The following is an 18,606-nucleotide window of genomic DNA, read 5'->3' as shown; positions in this document are numbered from 1 at the left end:
AAGGTAAAGTATTAGCATCAAAATATGCTCACAGTAACAAGGTAAATGTACTCAAATACCTCAACTTGTGTCAAACCTTTTCACAAAAATACAAGCTCACGTTGTGATGCAACGAGTTGCGAGCTTGTAGATCGGACTGGTATTTGCAAATAGAAAGGTAGATTATAGCTTAATTGGTTAATGTGTGTTTTGCAATAAGAATTATAATGTAATTCTCCAAAGTAACTTAGTTACTAAAGCTGTCAAATAATCCTACTGTAGTGAAATGTACAATATTTGCCTGAGATGTAGTGTAGTGGTAGAGCTCTACAGTACATAATATAGCATTATATGTTCTACAGAGCATATAAAGCATTGACAAATTGAAATACTCAAGGTAAATGTTTGTCCAAATTGTACTTGAGTACACACTACAGTACTTAAAATATACTAGTTACTTCCCACCACCCACTGAGTATATTGGACTTTGTATAATTATTTGATGTGACTGCATGTGTCTTCCTCTTATTTCTGTTCCTTCCTCTGTTACTTTCTTCTTCTCTCTTTCCCTCTTAATTCCTGTAAATACATGCTGAGAGCTTGCACAAAAACTACTTTACACCTGTAATTGCTTGATGCGACAATACAGTAAATACATTTATAAATAATTGTTGTGGTAAAGCGTCCGTTTGATAACTTGACACTGAAGCCCCTAAATGCTCCCAGTGAGCATGGTGCCTTGCATCCATCGTTGGTGGTGTGAACGCATTTGTGAATGTATTTTTCTTAAATGTTTATCCCATGATTTTGCAACCCATTAATTTGACAATAAACTTGATTCTGATTCCTTAATTGTTTACCAACACAGTCCGATAAGAAAAGGAATCAACTTGATTATTTCAGCATTCATTATCATGACCATTCAAACAATGGGGAAAAAAGGCCCAATGATGGCCTACAATTTACCACTGTCTACATGGGGGTCAATACGAACACGTTCATATCATGACGTATTATTAATGTGTAAAAAAAACGATGCTATGTTGATCAATTGAATAGATAGGACTTTATTGTGTTATCGTAGCCAATTATTTTTACCCCTTTTTTCATCCCTAATTTAGTCATTATGCCAATTAATTCACTAAATTCACTAGAAAATGATGTATAGGACTGTAGGATTTGTTTTACTGGAATTAACTGGTAAAGGGGCATTTCACACATTTCTACTCTGGCTTGTTTTGTTAATTTCCACTCAGCCTTTCCTCTCTGCCTCTCTGGTTCAGCATAGTGTGTTCCCAAGGCTTACAGTATCTATTTTACTTGAGCTGAATCATACTGATATGGACAATCAGGGCATATAATTAAATAGTTGCAGAGTCAGTGAAGCAAGGCACACACTGAAGACATAGATATCACTTCTTGATTTCTGTTTTTCAGAATTGCTTTGCGATGGATTTATGAGCAATGTGATTCTATAGCCTGAGGGGGTGCCAAACATTTACATGCCAATGTAACCCAGGGACTACCAAGTCTTAACCCCTTTATGATTTTTTGTATTTTATTTGTTATAATTATTATTATTTTACTGAAAGACAAGGTGTAGCCGTAGTAGGGCATTAAATGTTCTCTCTCTCTCTGCCTCTCTCACACTTTCTCATACGTGAGAGAGAGAGATAAAGAGAGAGAGAGAGAGAGAGACAAATGGAGGGAGAGGAGAGTGAATACATTTCAAGTCAATACAATTTGATTGGATGTTGATAGAAATCATAACTGGCACATGGAAATATCAATCAGACATTTTTCAGATTACAGTGACGTTTGAATGACAGAGATTCAGTATTGTGTGCAGAATCAGACCGGCGGGGACATGACACGAGGTTATCAGTGCACGTCACTAAGTACAGATCTGCTAGTTTTACCCACGGGGCACAGTGCACTTGACATGCCATTTTTGAATAGCCAAAGTACAAAATTATACTTGTTCGAGCAAATCTAAAATCTTCATTGGGTTAAAATAAACATGAACACCTGAACAATTACTGTAAAGTGGTCAGAAGGGCAGAAGGTTGGATCGTACACGCACGTGTGTGCACCCACACATTTGGCATCTGCATTTTGAGGACACGTGCAGCAGTAGCAATATTTATGCCATGGATATGCACCGTAATAAACGCAAAGTACCGCAATCACTATAGCCTTTTTCAAGTGGGCCCATGCCATGATCCCCACCCCAAAAAAGGTCGGAAAATAATGTTGTATATAATATAGCCTACAGTCTTGGGGCCCTGGTATGCAGCATCAGAAGTTGCACACAACACCAGGGTGTGTGGGCTTCCTGTGAAAGTCTGTCTTTCCTCCAGACTGGAGGAAAAAAAGAGAGCATGAAAGACGTGGAGGTCAGCATGATCCTGACCCTGAATGTCTGAACATAATCTTTTAAGACAGATTCTGCCGTTAGCACCAGAGTGTTGTTGGTGGTGGGGAACCCAGCAAGCATGGTCAGGACCTGGCCAATTAGTGACGTCTCTATTGGGGCCAGAGTCAAACAAGTCAAGTCTCTATTGGGGCCAGAGTCAAACAAGTCAAGTCTCTATTGGGGCCAGAGTCAAACAAGTCAAGTCTCTATTGGGGCCAGAGTCAAACAAGTCAAGTCTCTATTGGGGCCAGAGTCAAACAAGTCAAGTCTCTATTGGGGCCAGAGTCAAACAAGTCAAGTCTCTATTGGGGCCAGAGTCAAACAAGACGTCTCTATTGGGGCCAGAGTCAAACAAGTCAAGACTAGTCAGATCTATCTAATTAGTGACGTCTCTATTGGGGCCAGAGTCAAACAAGACGTCTCTATTGGGGCCAGAGTCAAACATGGGGATTTTCTTTAGGAGCTCAACTGGTTATATACGTTAGCTCCATTGACCAGATAATTTAATTAATCATGATGGGTGGGTTGCAAACACTATGCATGTTAAGATGTTTAAGTCTCGCACGTAAACGCATGCACGTACGCGTACGCATACACACACACACACACACACACACACACACACACACACACACACACACAAAGCAGTGACAGCACTTCAGAGAGAGAAAAAGAGAGAGAGAGAGAGAGAGAGAGAGACAGACAGACAGACAGACAGACAGACAGACAGACAGACAGAAGCGTGCCATAAACAATACATTAACAGCATGTAATTACATTTGCAAGTGGTCTCTCTGGTGGTCTCTCTTGTGTCTCAAACCTCATCTCCCTCCATGTCTTGACAAAAGGACCAGTGTCTGGTGCTATGCTTATAGCCAGCACTCAGTTTTACCCAAGAAAAAGTATCAATACTGCAATATAGAAATACTCTGTTATTATAATAATTATATATATTTTTAATTTTTAATTTATGTTAAGTACAAACGTATTGGTAGCAAAATATAGTAAAAAAGGAGAAAGTACTCATTAGGCTCATTAGGAATGTATGAAATGTATAAAGATCTTTTGAAAATAGCTCACAATGTGCCACATCACGACGTATTGTGAGCTTGTAGATCGGCTATTTTCAAATGGCCGAAATGTACAGTTAAGGTGTACATAATGGAGTATAGAAGTAAACATATTATGAATTGGAAATTGGAGTGTTGAGTGAGATGATTAGGACGGAGGTGTTGCATCCTCCCGGTGGGGGCTCCTCATTGGCAGGTGGCAACACAAAGACATATGCCAATTAATGGGCATAATGTCTAAATTGGGGAGGACGGGGTGAAACTAATTGGCTAAAAGAATTACAACACTGCACTGCAGAATTTACAGTGTGCATGGGGTCACAGAGCAAAAATAAACAACAAAAATGAAACGGGACATTCGGCATAATGAGTACTTTATACTTCTGGTACATAAAGTACATTTTGACACCAATATTTTTGTACTTTTACTCAAGTACATTTTGAATTTCAAACTTTTACATGACATAGAGTATTTCTACATTGCAGTACTGATACTTTTGTAAAAAAGAATATGAGTACTTTTTCAACCACTATTTAAAAAAAAAATCGCAAGAGATGTTGAAGGCAGAGAGGTCAGCCTCACATCCCACACACTGCAGCAGCATAGAAGCACTCGGCAGGCCGCCTCAACACGCCTGTAGCTCACCCACACACCTCATCATCATCAGCAGTGTGCAGGTGCACATGGGGGAACAAGTGGGATATGACAGATACAATGGCATGTGTATTTCTGGAATACCCTATAGCTGTTCCATGCAGCGCCAAGACCACGAGGCATGCTTTTTGGGAGGTGTAGAAGGGAACACAGGATTTTATACAGTGTAGATTGGGGTCCCAGAGTAAAACAAATGAAGATAAAAGGTATTTAATGGGTTTGTGTAGTTATTCATAGCATATCATTGAAATGAAAAATAAAAAGGTTGAGAAACACTGTGGAATCACTGTGTCATCGCACACACACTCGCACGCAAGCCTACACGCACACACAGTTCTCACCAATGCACACCCTGTGGGAAGCCTTGCTTCTGCCATAAGTACGTAACTACTACGCATGCAGGCAGGTTTGTAATAATATTACGATTCTGAGGCCAACATTTTTAACCGTAACGCTGAAGCCAAAAATAACCACTCTAAAAGCTCACCTGTCTGCGATATGTTGTGAGCTTGTAGAGCGGATAGTGCACAACGTATCAGGCATAAATCCATGAAGCCCAACCCATAAACCTAACTAAATCTTTACTAATTTACTAACCTCTACCAGTAGAGGTTAGTAAATCTTACTCTCTCTTGTCCTCATTGTAAATCCCTTTAAACCATAAATAAACAGGATTTCTCCTTTCAGGACCAGGAAAAAATGGTCCTCACAATTGTCAATTTCTCAAATTCTGCTGTACTTGTGGGGACATTTGCTTTCATCCTTATGCTTTCTGTTGTTTGTAGACATGTTTGATGTAATGTTTTGTCTGTGTTGTGCCAGAGGACCCCCTCTAAAATGAGATGCATCTCAAGGGGCTTATCCTTTAAATACAAATTCAATAAAAATCCACAGCTAGGGAGAGATGGCAGTCTTACTGCGTCCCACTGTGCTCTCTGCCTTCTCCATCTCATTTCCACCTCTGATTCAGCAACAGCGTCTGTGTGACGTCAGTGTGACGTGGTCTGACAGGGGGCCAGTACAAATAAAGTTGACTTGACCGTGTAATTTTGTTCAGAAATGGCGTATGCAAGTGTTATGCTCACTGAGGAGCGTGTGCGGTGTGCTATCTGTCTCGATCTGTTCACTGATCCAGTCACCATTCTTTGTGGACACAACTATTGCAAAACATGTATCACACAATACTGGGATAGCAATGATGTGTGTCAGTGTCCACTGTGCAAAAGGAAATTTTCCAAGAGACCAGAGGTCTTCGTCAATAACTTTATTTCTGAGATGGCTGATCAGTTCAGGCAGTCACAGCAGCAACCCGAACCTGAAGATGAGGTCTCCTGTGACGTCTGTATCGAGGCCAAGCTCAAAGCCCTGAAGTCCTGCCTGGTGTGTCTGGCCTCCTATTGTGAGACTCATCTGGACCCTCATCAGAGAGTCTCAGCGTTAAAGCGACACAAACTAATTGACCCTGTGAGGAACCTGGAAGACATTATTTGTAAGAAACACGAGAGACCTCTGGAGCTGTTCTGCAAGACTGACCACATGTGTATTTGTCAGTTCTGCACTGAGTCAGACCACAAGTCACATCAAATTGTGTCCCTGGAAGAGGAATGTGAAGGAAAGAAGGCTGAGCTGAGAAAGACAGAGGCTGAAGTTCAACAGATGATCCAGGAGAGACAGGTGAAGATTCAGGAGGTCAAACACTCACTAGAACTTAGCAAGAAAGACGCAGACAAAGAAACAACGGAAACATGCGTGCAGGTGCTCCATGCTCTGATAAGCTGTATTGAAAAGCATAAAACAATGGAGAAACAGGCTACATGCTTCATCAAAGAGCTGCAAAAGGAAATCACAGATTTAAAGAAGAAAAGCTCTGAGCTGAAGCACCTCTCAAACACTGAAGACCACCTCCGCATCCTCCATCAGTTTACATCCATTAACACCCCTCCACCCACCAAGGACTGGACAAAGGACAATGTCCATCAGTCTTCATATGTAGGGACTGTGAGTACGACTGTGGTTCAGCTGGAGAAGACACTCGGTCAAGAGATGAAGAAGCTGTATGATGCTGAGCTGCGGAGGATACAGCAATATGCGGTGGATGTCACTCTGGACCCTGACACAGCACACTGCAGACTCATCCTGTCTGAGGATGGAAAACGAGTGTATCATGGAGAGTCTCCCAAGAGTCTCCCAAACAACAAAGAGAGATTCTCCTATTGTACAAATGTCTTGGGACAGCAAAGCTTCTCGTCAGGAAGGTTTTACTACGAGGTTCAGATTAAAGACAAGACTGACTGGGTTATTGGAGTGGCCAGAGAGTCCATCAACAGGAAGGGATTCAACACCCGGAGCCCCAACAACGGTTACTGGACTATATGGTTGAGGAATGGAACTGAGTACAAGGCTGCTGCTGGCCCCAATGTCCTCCTCCTTGTCAGAGAGGAGCTCCAGAAAGTGGGAGTGTTTGTGGATTATGAGGAGGGCCTGGTCTCCTTTTACGATGTGGAGACAAGAGTTCACATCTACTCTTTCACTGGCTGCACCTTCACTGAGAAGCTCTATCCAATCTTCAGTCCTGATCCTAATTATAATGGTAGAAACTCTTCTCCTCTGATCATCTCCCTAGTCAAATCACAGACTAGAGTCTAGTCTCAGTTCAATCCTCAGCTTTTTATGAAAGCGAGAGTTTTACGCCTATAGGATCTAGCCAACCATCTGCATGATAAATTGTGATTCGTGAATAAAACAATTGATTAAGATAACAAATGAATGAACTACTACTGCTACTACTAATAATATGATAATAATAATAATAATAATAACAATAATAATAATAAATAAGAAAGTGTGACAATAACTATAGTCTGGTTGCCCAACCACACTAATAATAATAATTTAAAAAAATGTATATATATGTAATAATAATAATAAATAATAATAATAGTATAGGAAATGGTACTCTCATTACTTGCGCAAGCAGAGCACACAAGAACTGTGGCCGGCTGTGTATGTAGGCCTGTCCTTGTTATTATATATAGCGTTATGTATTTAATTACAGTCCAATTAGAGATATCGCTGCTACACTTTAGGATTGTGGGTAGTGTAGTATTTCTCCTTTGTGGGGGTGCCTCAACAGATTCTGCCCTAGGCTCCATTACATGGTTTTGCAGTTATTTTTCCCCCCTTCAATATTTAGTACTTTTTATTGTTCCTTTATTGAGGGGCTGGCTATGTCCAGCATTTGGTGTGTGTTAATACAAACTTTGTGCTTCACAAACATTAAATCTCCTTGATCATGAATGTACAATGTTGAGTGTTTGTGCAAACACAAACATTGCGTAACACAAACATTGAAGACCAAAAGCTGGAATGAGATGATGTATGATGATGTACGATGATAAGATCACCCCTCACTTCACAAGGGTGTGATATTTTTAAATACACACTGCACACTCAGTTATGACAACCATTACTTTTACCAGACTTTCTACGCTAATATGCCACCAGGGTTCACCACTTTTAACTCCACGCCAATGAAGAGCGCTAATCACATTAACTAAATCACTAAAAATCACTAAAAATCTAAAAGAAAAAAAAATCTAAAATCTAAAAGAATAACTTTTTAACTAATTTAACAAATTTCTGTTTCCTGCAGAGGAAGAGACTGGTAGCACTATACGCCTGTCTGTGTGTGTGTGTGTGTGTGTGTGTGTGTGTGTGTGTGTGTGTGTGTGTGTGCGTGTGTGTGTGTGTGTGTGTGTGTGTACACACCCACCAGTAAGCCTGGCAGAGGACTAGATGAAAAGAGGCGAGTGAGCATCACATCAGAGAGAGAGAGAGAGAGAGCGAGAGAGAGAGAGAGCGAGAGAGAGAGAGAGAGAGAGAGAGAGGCGCGGGCACGTGTGTGTGTGTGTGTGTGTGTGTGTGTACACCCACCAGTATAAGCCTGGCAGAGGACTAGATGAAAAGAGGCGAGTGAGCATCAGAGAGAGAGAGAGAGAGAGGCGCGGGCACGTGTGTGTGGGTTGCGCAGAAACAACGCTGACAATGTTCCTTTGACAGAAAATGTTTAGGCTCATGACATGTTATAGCAGACCTAAATGCTTTTCCCTCTCGATGAGAACACAAAGCCAGCTGTACTGCTTCTAGAACATGTGGTGTGTGTGATTTCTTCCCAATATGTATGGTTGTACAACTTGCTCTTCTATTGAGACATTCAGGTCCTGTCTAGGTTAGACATAATCACACTTTGACACAATCCTGTTTGTGGTTTGACACAAATTGTGACCTGAAGGTCAAAATTATATTTGGCCCCAAAGCAAGCATACAGGCAGGCTCTATTAGCCACTGGTGGGAGAAAGTACTGAAAATAAAAGTAAAAGGCTAGAATTCAAAATTTGCTCAACTAAAAGTGCAAAAGTATTGGTGCCAAAATGCACTTAAAGTACCAAAAGTAAAATGACTCATTATGCAGAATATCGCATTTCAAGTTTTCCATAAAAACAAATATTTAGAAAATAGCAGATATACAAGCTCACAAAGCGTATATTGTGAATTGTGAGCTTGTAGTAGTAGGCCTACTAAAGTACCACTTTCTTTATTTGACAGTCCAATGTTAAATTTTTGAGGGGCGCTAGGCCCTGCTATGTCTAGCTTTTAGTGTATGTGCACAAACTTTGTCCTACACAAACATAAAATCCCATTGACAATGAATGGACAATTTTGAGTGTCTGTGTAAACACAAACATTGAAGACAAAAGTGAGGATGCAAATTGTGATTGGCTGGAAAGAGATGATGTATGATAAGAGCGCCCCTCACTCACTGCACAGTGCCTCACTGATTTTATTCAAATACAGTTTGTTGATATGTTTGACGTAGTGATTGTTTTACTTAACGTTTATAAGATGAAAGATGAAAATAAATACATAAATGGTATCTATTTTCATCTTTCATCTTATAAACGTTCTTAAAAGTCCTTAAATGGTCACTTGGCCAGCATACTGTTATATTGTTTGTTTATGTGGAATGAGAAGAGAACCCACCCACTCTGTGTGTGTGTGTGTGTGTGTGTGTGTGTGTGTGTGTGTGTGTGTGTGTGTGTGTGTGCGTGCATGCATTTTGATCACAGCTGAGATGAGAACACGATGGACACATTTCAAAGACGCCCGGTGACTGTAATCTGTGTCAGCTAATGAGGAAATGAAAAGGTTATCACTGCAACCCGGGGGGGGGGGGGGGGGGGGGGTAATGACAGCTGCCTTCTCATTGGCTATGCTGGGTTAATGTGTCTATCTGAAACGATACCACGTCATGGCATTATCATGTTTAGTATCAACGCCGTGTGACAACCTTGCATCAGGTGTTGCCACGTGTGTGTGGATAGTTAGCTACACCGAGACGAGACGGAAGGAGAAATGCACATACTGTACACAGGACAGCGACCATTCTCCATATTATGGTTTTGGACATAGGCCTCAAGGTTTCGGAGAGACTCAACATTCCATTGGATAGTTTAGACTAGTCATTGGTTAGACCAGTCATTAGTCCTACAACCTATCTCAAACCCTAACCCCCCACGGGGCAGCACACCTAAACCTAACCATAACCCTCTCCCAACCCTTAACGCACCCCTCACCAACCTTAATCCGGTCGTTTTAACACACCCCTCACCAACTTTAATCCGGTCGTTTTAACGCACCCCTCACCAACTTTAATCCGGTCGTTTTAACGCACCCCTCACCGACCTTATGTCTAACCAACTAAACTAAGTGCACCCCGTTATCATTAGTCACAAGCTCTTGTTCATGTTCATTGTACCTGTTATGCTTTTGATGCTTGTGACGCTGTGGTGTAGGGCGTTTATTTATGAAATGTAAGAATTAATGAATCTGAAGACTCAGCTCTCTTCAGAGTCCATTTTAGCCCATATACTGTAGCACTTGCCCTATAGGGCCTTGTCGACCTTGCAGGCTTATGCAAAGGTCAAAATGTAATTTAGATGCCATATTTTGTTGACCAGGCATCCTATCGTTTGAATAGGTTCAATGGACATGTACACTCAAGACATGCTCCATATATGGCCAGATCCCATCAAACCCTGCACACTCAAGACACTGTCCCCGCTGCCACCCTTAGATCTCCATATATGGAGCTGACCTGTTCTGACATTCCATATGTTGATCTGACCTCATCAAACCCTGTACACGCAAGACACGCTCCATATATGGCCATTACATAATTCATCCCCCCCCCCCCCCCCAGGTTTCTTGCCCGACGACAGCAACGGTTAGTGTGCGTCACTTCGAGGTTGCGTGAGCATAAAAGTGTGGAGTGAGGAAAGGCTCTCTTCTTTCCACCCAGTGTCCTGCCGTGCTCTGAAGTGTTCTGGAAGCAGAGAGCATTCGAGGTCCTGTGGAGTGACTAGTTACATAACAGCTAACATTCCAGGTAGGATTTCTGCACCCTCCTCTGCTGAACTAAACACTGACAAAGCCTCGCGGAAAAGAACACATAGTGCCTATAGCCCTAAAGAACCCCTTATTGATATCGTTGCTGCCGGGCAGAAGCCTCCTATCTCCATATTCAAACTATTTGTGCGGTTATTATTATAATATATTTTTTAAATTAACACCACATCAAAAGTAGCACATCTGCTAGCTCTGGTCCATAGCTCTAATCCTGCTCTAATTTCCTGGTGAAAACAAAATCCCTTTCTGGCCAGTGGTGGGGGGCTCAGAGTGCATCCACTAAGGCTTTCTAATTACACAACCCGTCTTTGTATTGGTGAGTAGGTAAAACATTATTTTTATTTTCGCTACAGAGGAGAGGCTGGTCTGCATTTAATGCGAGGCAGGAAGCCAATCAGTTCCATAGCCTTAATGCAATGGCAGCAAGAGCAGTAAGGCTATGGACCAGAGCTACACATCTGCAAGCTGGAAACCACATGTTGAGCTTGTGGATCCGCTACTTTGGATGCATATTAATTTGAATCCTGAAAAGTAACAGTTTTGGACATATGAGGTTTCCACCCGACAGAGCCGATTCATGTTGCATTACAACAGTGTATGAATTAAGTCTGTGATCTTCAGCGCCTTTTATCATTTCAAGGACCCCTTGAAAGCAGGCCAGGGACCCTAGCTATATTTAATACTCGTTACTTTTCAATGGTTCTGTATTTACAAAATTCATTTTGGACCCGCACAAGGGTCCATCTTAGACCCCATGGTGGTCCCCAGACCGGATGTTGAGAAACAGTGACTTAAGCCGTACACGCCCCACAGGCCTGCACGCATAGGGTTTAGTTGTTTATATTAGAGCTTACTAATGTACAGTATGTGGCCTGAGGCAACTTGTACATAATGTCCCAACATCACTGTCCTCATGTGTCCCATGGTAGGAAACTTGTACATCATGTCCCCACATCGCTGTCCTCATGTGTCCCATGGTAGGAAACTTGTACATCATGTCCCCACATCGCTGTCCTCATGTGTCCCATGGTAGGAAACCTGTACATCATGTCCCCACATCGCTGTCCTCATGTGTCCCATGGAAGGAAACCTGTACATAATGTACGTGAAGGGAAGGACGTGGACGGGACGGGGTGGGGGACATGAGGACGTGAACTCAGATTGAGTTCATCCCCCTTGTGTGTGTGTGTGTGTGTGTGTGTGTGTGTGTGTGTGTGTGTGTGTGTGTGTGTGTATGTACTGTATGTGTGCCCGCCCACATGTGTACATTGCCGTGAGAAATCCTGCCTCTAAATTTGTTTCCTCTGTCTCTCTCTCTCTCTCTCTCTCTCTCTCTCTCTCTCTTTATCTTTTTATGTTTTTCCAGTATTCTTTGGCTGCTAGGATGACAGCAACAGCATCCCTATGCAGAGTGTCCAAATTTAATGTAATGTAAATATATTTTGAAATTTGTACAAAGTAACTAGTAGCCTAACTAAAGTTTTCAAATGATTGTAGTGGAGTAAAAGTACAATATTCTCCTCTGGGATGTAAACTCGCGTCACCAGACTTTCACATTGGAGGAAAGCCTGGTTTGTGTTCCAAAATTGCCTCTAGACCGGTGATAAAAAAATAAAACTCTTATTCCTGTAAGGTGGTTCCGTTTTTTCCCACCGTTGCTTTGTTTTGATTTTAGTTTCGCAAGTCGCTACGAGTGGGAATAAAATATGGATATTACAAACCCAAGAAGTGCTTGAAGAAACTTGTCGGATTCATACGCAGCATAAAATGCCCTAAAATGATGATGCCCTTGATTGCGGGGAATTCTTTTGGGTAATTCTGATTCCTGTTTAGTGGTTCCGGCCTGATGACTACAAACCAGAGCGGCCGGGTTGCATTTGTTTCGGGGCTTGTTTCTAAAGTGTAGTTGCTTTTTTGGCCTTTCTACCTAAATGTTTAAACCAGCTCCTTGACATTGAATGTCATTTGTCGATGTATTTTGTGGCCAGCCACCCCCATACAAGATTTGTGTAAGTGTTGTTCAAATGTTTTGATACTTTTCCAGTCTCCAGGTGTTCTTCAGAATAAATGCACATTGCACAGTGGCATAGACCAGTGGTTCCCCAACTTTTTCATGCCAGGACCCCCAAATTGGCATTTATTAGCCCGCGGACCCCCATTTGAAAAATATATGCCAGGGACCCCCCACTAGAGAAGAATTGTATGGCTCTAGCAGTGATTCTCAACCGGACACCCATTTAATGGCATTTCTATCTCTGGGACCCCCAATTTATATTGTAAAATCAATGTTAATGTAACCCTCTGAGTTACAGACCCATAAGGGTCCATTTGGTTCCTAACCAAATTTAGCTAGGTACCCCCTGGAACTCCCTGTATTGGGTGTACAGGGTTTGATGAGGACCCAGGTAGGGCCGGGCCTTAATTTTCGGGCCTGTTGAGAACTCTAGTTTTCGCCGGGCACGGCTGCACTAATAACTTTGGAGCAAGCCCATCTCAAGTTTAAATTGACAGGTATCATTCAAAAGGGAGACGTCGAAGAGGAAGGATGGATGGGGAAGGATCAACATAGGGAATGTAAGAACAGGTCAGCTCCATATATGGAGATCTAAGGGCTGTCTGTCTGTCTGTCTGTCTGTCTGTCTGACTGACTGACAGGCCGGCCGGCCAGCCGGCTGGCTATCTGGCTGCGTGTCACAGAGATCACAGTCAAGAACCCTCCCCACACAATCATTCCAGTTGCTGAATAATACAAAGCAAACAGTGACCTAGTTTTTTTCCACGCAGGGAACAAGTGAGAGGGAAAACACGGCATGGAGTCCACTGCAGAACTGGAACGGGGCGAAAGTCACTGAGCATGCACAAAACGCAGCCAGCTGAGAGAGACGAGGTCTATTTCTGGCACGCGAGGGTGCATTCAGAGGAGCAGCATGGGGGCGGGGGTTAGGACTCAGACTGCCTTGTTTTCAGGGCACCGGGCAGAGTGGAACCTGAGGGATTTTCCTCCCAGAGCAACTGGAGACTCCGGTTCGGAGGGCCTCCGGACCCCGGTCCGCGACTTCTTGCCACCTGTAATGTGATTAAACACGCAGGCACAAGAATACTGCAGCGAACCCCTATCCTGGAGGCCTCACTGCACAAGGAATGCACTTCACAGAGAAGGGGCCTCACACATGTGTCACACCATCAATCTGAGCAATGTACACTTTCTACACTGTACAGCCTACTTCTCCTCCTACATTCTGCTATACCCCCTGCTATACCCCCCCCCATATCTTGTTTTCATTGATCTTCTTGGTCTCATTTTGACCACAGCGGGCCAGACCTGCTTTCTGCCACTTGTTGCTAGGATAGCCTTCACGCCACGCATGTAGATACACACAGTGTGTGATTTGTGACCACTTAAGACCTATAAGTACTTCAGTACAACAAATAGTGAAAGTGCGCCATGTACATGCATCCCCTGCACAAGAAATGCATCAATTTAGACCCCGGCAAATAACCTATTCTATTCTTAGCTCCATCTCGAAAGTGATGGAAAATGTGTCTATGAACAGGTTGAAAGGTATCTTATTCTTGCCAGAGAACATCCCACTCCACTGACACATGCCTCCTCTATTTGGAGCGACCACATCAAACACGAGGTGGATGCTGGCAAATTCTGCGGCATGATCAAGCTGGACCTCCTAAAGGCTACCTGGAGGGGAGAGAACAGTTGGTGGAGGTGAACAGAACTGAACAATGAGCTGTGGTGAGTCAATTGTGGTGTGACTGGTGTCCCACAATACAAGGAAGCACTAGGGCATTTACTGTTCCTAATAATATGTAAACGACATGACATCAGCTTGTGTGACTGCAACTTGTTCCTGTTCGTGGAACTGCTGGTCTCAGACATGAACAAACTGCAGGTTGAAAAGTCCCTCAGCTCTGAACTCAGTAGAATATATACCTGGCTTGCTGATAACAAAGTATCATACTGAATCCATTCTCTTTGGAGAATGGCCTTGCTGAGTAATCTGAGCAAGGCCGACGGCTCCATTCTGGAGGGAAATCTTTCCAGTGATAAAATAGCCACCAATATAATCAAAAAAGTCAACCGAAGGAACCGGGTTCGAATCCAGGGCAGAAGAGAAAATTGTTCACCTTTAAGTAGGCCTAAGGGCCGATTCATACTCCTATTTTAGAGCTGAATAAAAGTCGGTTCGGCTGTCGGTTCGGCTGTAGAGCCTACAATGTGACGTCATTTGAGGTTCAGGGGGGCGGCATAAAACGACATAAAAACTAAGCTACGATGACTAAAACTATGAATAAGCCTATAGACAATTTTGTGAAAAAGAAAAAAACTAAAGAAAAAAGAAAAAAACAATAACAAAGGGAGGGACTAGTGGAGAAGGGATCCAGACAAGTCATTTTATGCGTGGTGTGTGCAGGTGTCACTCTCCAAAAATAGACGGTAATATACAAATATATACAATATATACACATAATGTGGCTGTGTGTGGCATTTAAGTTATGTCAGCCCATTTATCTCGGAGGATTCACTGCTGTGACAAACGTCTTGTTTAGTTTCCTAGGGAACTGAGCGGAGACATTCTGTGATGGAGCTGTAGAGGAACGACAGCCACACTAACCAATTAACCCATACGATTCGGAAAAGTGTCATTTTAACCACTTTGAACCATCTTTTTTTACACACCATTATAATGTTCATAATGTTCTTATTTTCATCATGTTGCAATTGTGTTTCACAGTGTATGCCTTAAAATTGGAAAATCGTCTTACATTCTTGAAAGCAAGCGAAGACATGACCTACACATCAAACCTAATGCTATAATTTTGTTTGTTTGCGGGGTGCACAGCTACTATACGTCATGTAGACACATCAATATGATTGGTTGGAAGTTGGAACCCAGGCGGTGATAGACAGACGGTCGCATCCAATCACCTGATAAGTAACTTGAAAAAAGGGACAGGCTTCTTCAGCGATTGGGCTACAGAGATCCCAGATATAAAGTACATAGGTGAAACAAATGTACATCTGGAGTCAGGTTAGATCATTGATGCACTGGTTGTATTTTCCGCCCCAATATGTAGAGATGTAGACAAAAGCTTACTGACCCCATGCAGGCTCTCTCTGGAGGAGGCTGTACAGTTGTGCTCAACCAGCAGTGGGTCTCTGTGTCAAACACACTGATGTTGTTGTAGTAGTCCTCGTCCTGACGTAGATAGAATCCCTCCAGCATCAGCACCACAGCCGATTGGTCGATGGAATCCCCTCAGCATCTTTTCCCAAGGCACCAAAGAAGATTTGTGCTAGGGTTCCCCTGGCCCAAAACATTTTGAGGGTCCTTGGCCACAAAAAAAAGAAAGGTTTGTGAACCACTGATTTTAGAAGACATTTGATTTGTAGAATCGGCTTTAGCAGGTCTTACTGAGTTAATAACACTGTCATGTCGGGTTGGCTGTAAGGTCTATCGAAGCTCACATGCATGCAAGGCGTTTAGGGAATGTGTGTGGACAGCCAGGGCGGAATGTGTGTGGACAGCCAGGGCAAGCTGTGTGTGGAGAGGTTGGTGTGTGTTATTATCTGGGGGCCGGAGATGATCAACACAGAGGCAGGGGTCATGCAAGCCACTCACTGCCCACCCACGTAGCCTGCTGTCATTCAGCCACTCACCCCTCACCTCCCGCCTCTCTCTCGCTCTCCCTGTAGATTCTCAGTGATGAATGCTACTATTAAATCAGTTGTGCTCAAAGGTTTTTGTGTCAAGGATCCCCCAAACTGTGAATTTTGAAAAGTAAGCAAGAAACAAAGGATCTTGGAAGTAAAACAGACTAAACAAAACTACAGCAGCTGAGCAGCCTACAACATAAAGGGTCAGACTGATAATTAAAATAATTATTCCAACAGAGGTGTTGTTGATGTTACAATTTACAATTTAGGCATTTAGCAGACGCTCTTAATCCAGAGCGACTTACATTAAGAAGATGTTGATGATCTTGGCTTTTCTTGACGTCTCCTCAGACTTGGTTGTTTCATCCATCATATTCGCATTTTGCACCTTAAAAAACAGCAAAAAACAAAACAAAAAATTAAAGAACAAATTATCAACATAAATTAAAACGGGTACAATTAAGATTGCCCAAAGTTGATATGTACAACCTAGGAAAACAACAGAGCTGTACTGGAGTAAAGTCTGTAAGGTGTTCCAAGTGTGCGGGGCACAGCATTTGAAAGCAGATTTTCCAAACTCAGTGATGGTATCTCAAGCATCAAATAGTCCTGAGAGTGTGATAAGAAATAGTTTTCCATTTTAAAAGATCATTTAAATAAGAGGGTGGACTCCCAATTACAGCTTTAAGAACCAAGGGAGGGTCAACCAACCTTATTGTACAATATGCAGTGATGGGTGTCGCCTGTTATAAATCTGAGGGCAGAATGATAAACTGAGTTTGGAATTTGAATACTGACACCTAACCACCACACACACGGTTATCACTGGTCTATCTATACACAGCATCACCACCCTGCTACTGGTTGCTATGGAAACCCAGCAACACAGCGAGCAGCGGAGTGTTGTATTCATTATGTTAACCTGTCCGTCTCTCTCTCTGTCCTCTTTCCTCACCTCTCTCATCGTTCTGTCCTCTTTCCTTCTGTCCTTTGAGAACCACTGGCATAGAAAAAACTCCCTGATCTGAAAAGTGGAGGTTGAAGCCATTGAAGGAACTCTTTATCTGTTCCTTCACAACAGCACCAAAAAACAGTCCTACACTGCCCCCCTGTGGAGAAGTCTTGACATTTCTGACATCAATAGGATTTCAAATGTACACAAACCAAACAACACCCTAACATAATCATACTAGGCAGTGGGCACCCTGATAAGCTTTGACTCTATCCACACAATTTGCCATTTCCATTGTTTATTTGGATCCCCATTAGCTACCATCTTAGTAGCAGCTACTCTTCCTGGGGTCCACATGCATTGAAAATTATAATTTTACGTAATTTGTCATATCTACCCGGTGCAATTTGCCTAAAAAGCAAACGTAATGCATATTTTTATTATTCCAAATGTTCAATGCCAAAAACACAATTAAAAAGTTGATAAATTATTTTTGTAAATTAGCACCCTGCTTGATCATACTAGTGTCATACGAAAGCATCAAAAGTAGTAGATCTGCAAGCTTGAAACTTGCTGTGAGTAGACGCATTTCGAGCTTGTAGATCTGCTACCTGAAAAAGTAGCAGTTTTGGACATACAACTCAGGGGGTTGCTATGCTGTTGTAGAAGCATACCACAACTCGGCCAAAACAAAACTGAATGCTACAGGCTAATACGTTTTAAATTAATTTATTAAAAAAACGGGGGGGAAAAAACAAAGGGATAAAAAAACGGGAGAAAAACAAATAATTTCTCCACCGAACATACATCAATCATATTTTCCTTTCTATTCATTTTGGGACGTGTACAATAAAAAAAAATAAACAAAGACGTGTGTCAGGTTGCCAGAACAGAGTCAAATAATTAAGCAAAAAGTGTCTGTCAACGCCACAAATTCAACACAGCCAAGGTGAACGAGGGAAATAAGGTTGTCTGGAAGTAGGAAGAACCACAAAGAAAATAGAGGCTAAAAAATAAAACACAAACATTTAAGTGCAGGTCTGTTTTTTGTCATTTTTTTTTAATGTAAAGCATGTCTTTTTTTTCTTTTTTCTTTTCTTTTCCTCTGTTCAGTTTACAGTTATCGACTGGGGTTAGGGGTTCTCTTGTCTTGATACATGCAAGGTCAAAGGAGACATCTGAAACTACACATGGAGAGATTCATAGGTTTATAGCATATCGGTTATCTGTGCAAGTATTAAAATATGTAGGTATAACTAAGCAATTTCATATATGGATGTGACAGAACATGGGTTCGACAAGGAGGGGAAAACAGTCCATTCACAGAGTTCCGTTAAGAAACTGAACTTGGGTTTCACCGAACGGCAAGGAAGTCCACGTTTTACAAAAAGAAAAAAC

The 18,606-nt window shown here is 42.2% G+C and overlaps 1 protein-coding gene across 1 annotated transcript; it reads left to right on the top strand.

Annotated features, from left to right (window-relative positions):
* Positions 1-5,179: 5,179 nt before the first annotated feature.
* On the top strand, positions 5,180-6,766 carry LOC308324354 (E3 ubiquitin-protein ligase TRIM39-like; the record flags this gene model as incomplete). Its single annotated transcript, XM_080776396.1, has 1 exon — positions 5,180-6,766. The coding sequence occupies one exon, from the start codon at positions 5,180-5,182 to the stop codon at positions 6,764-6,766; it is 1,587 nt and encodes a 528-aa protein (XP_080632522.1).
* Between the last annotated feature and the right edge of the window lie 11,840 nt (positions 6,767-18,606).

Source organism: Protomyctophum bolini, assembly GCF_963924005.1.
Source record: "Protomyctophum bolini genome assembly, chromosome: 11".
Lineage (NCBI taxonomy): Eukaryota > Metazoa > Chordata > Actinopteri > Myctophiformes > Myctophidae > Protomyctophum > Protomyctophum bolini.
The sequence above is the reverse complement of the archived record's forward strand: the minus strand, read 5'-3'. Positions and strand labels throughout refer to the sequence as shown.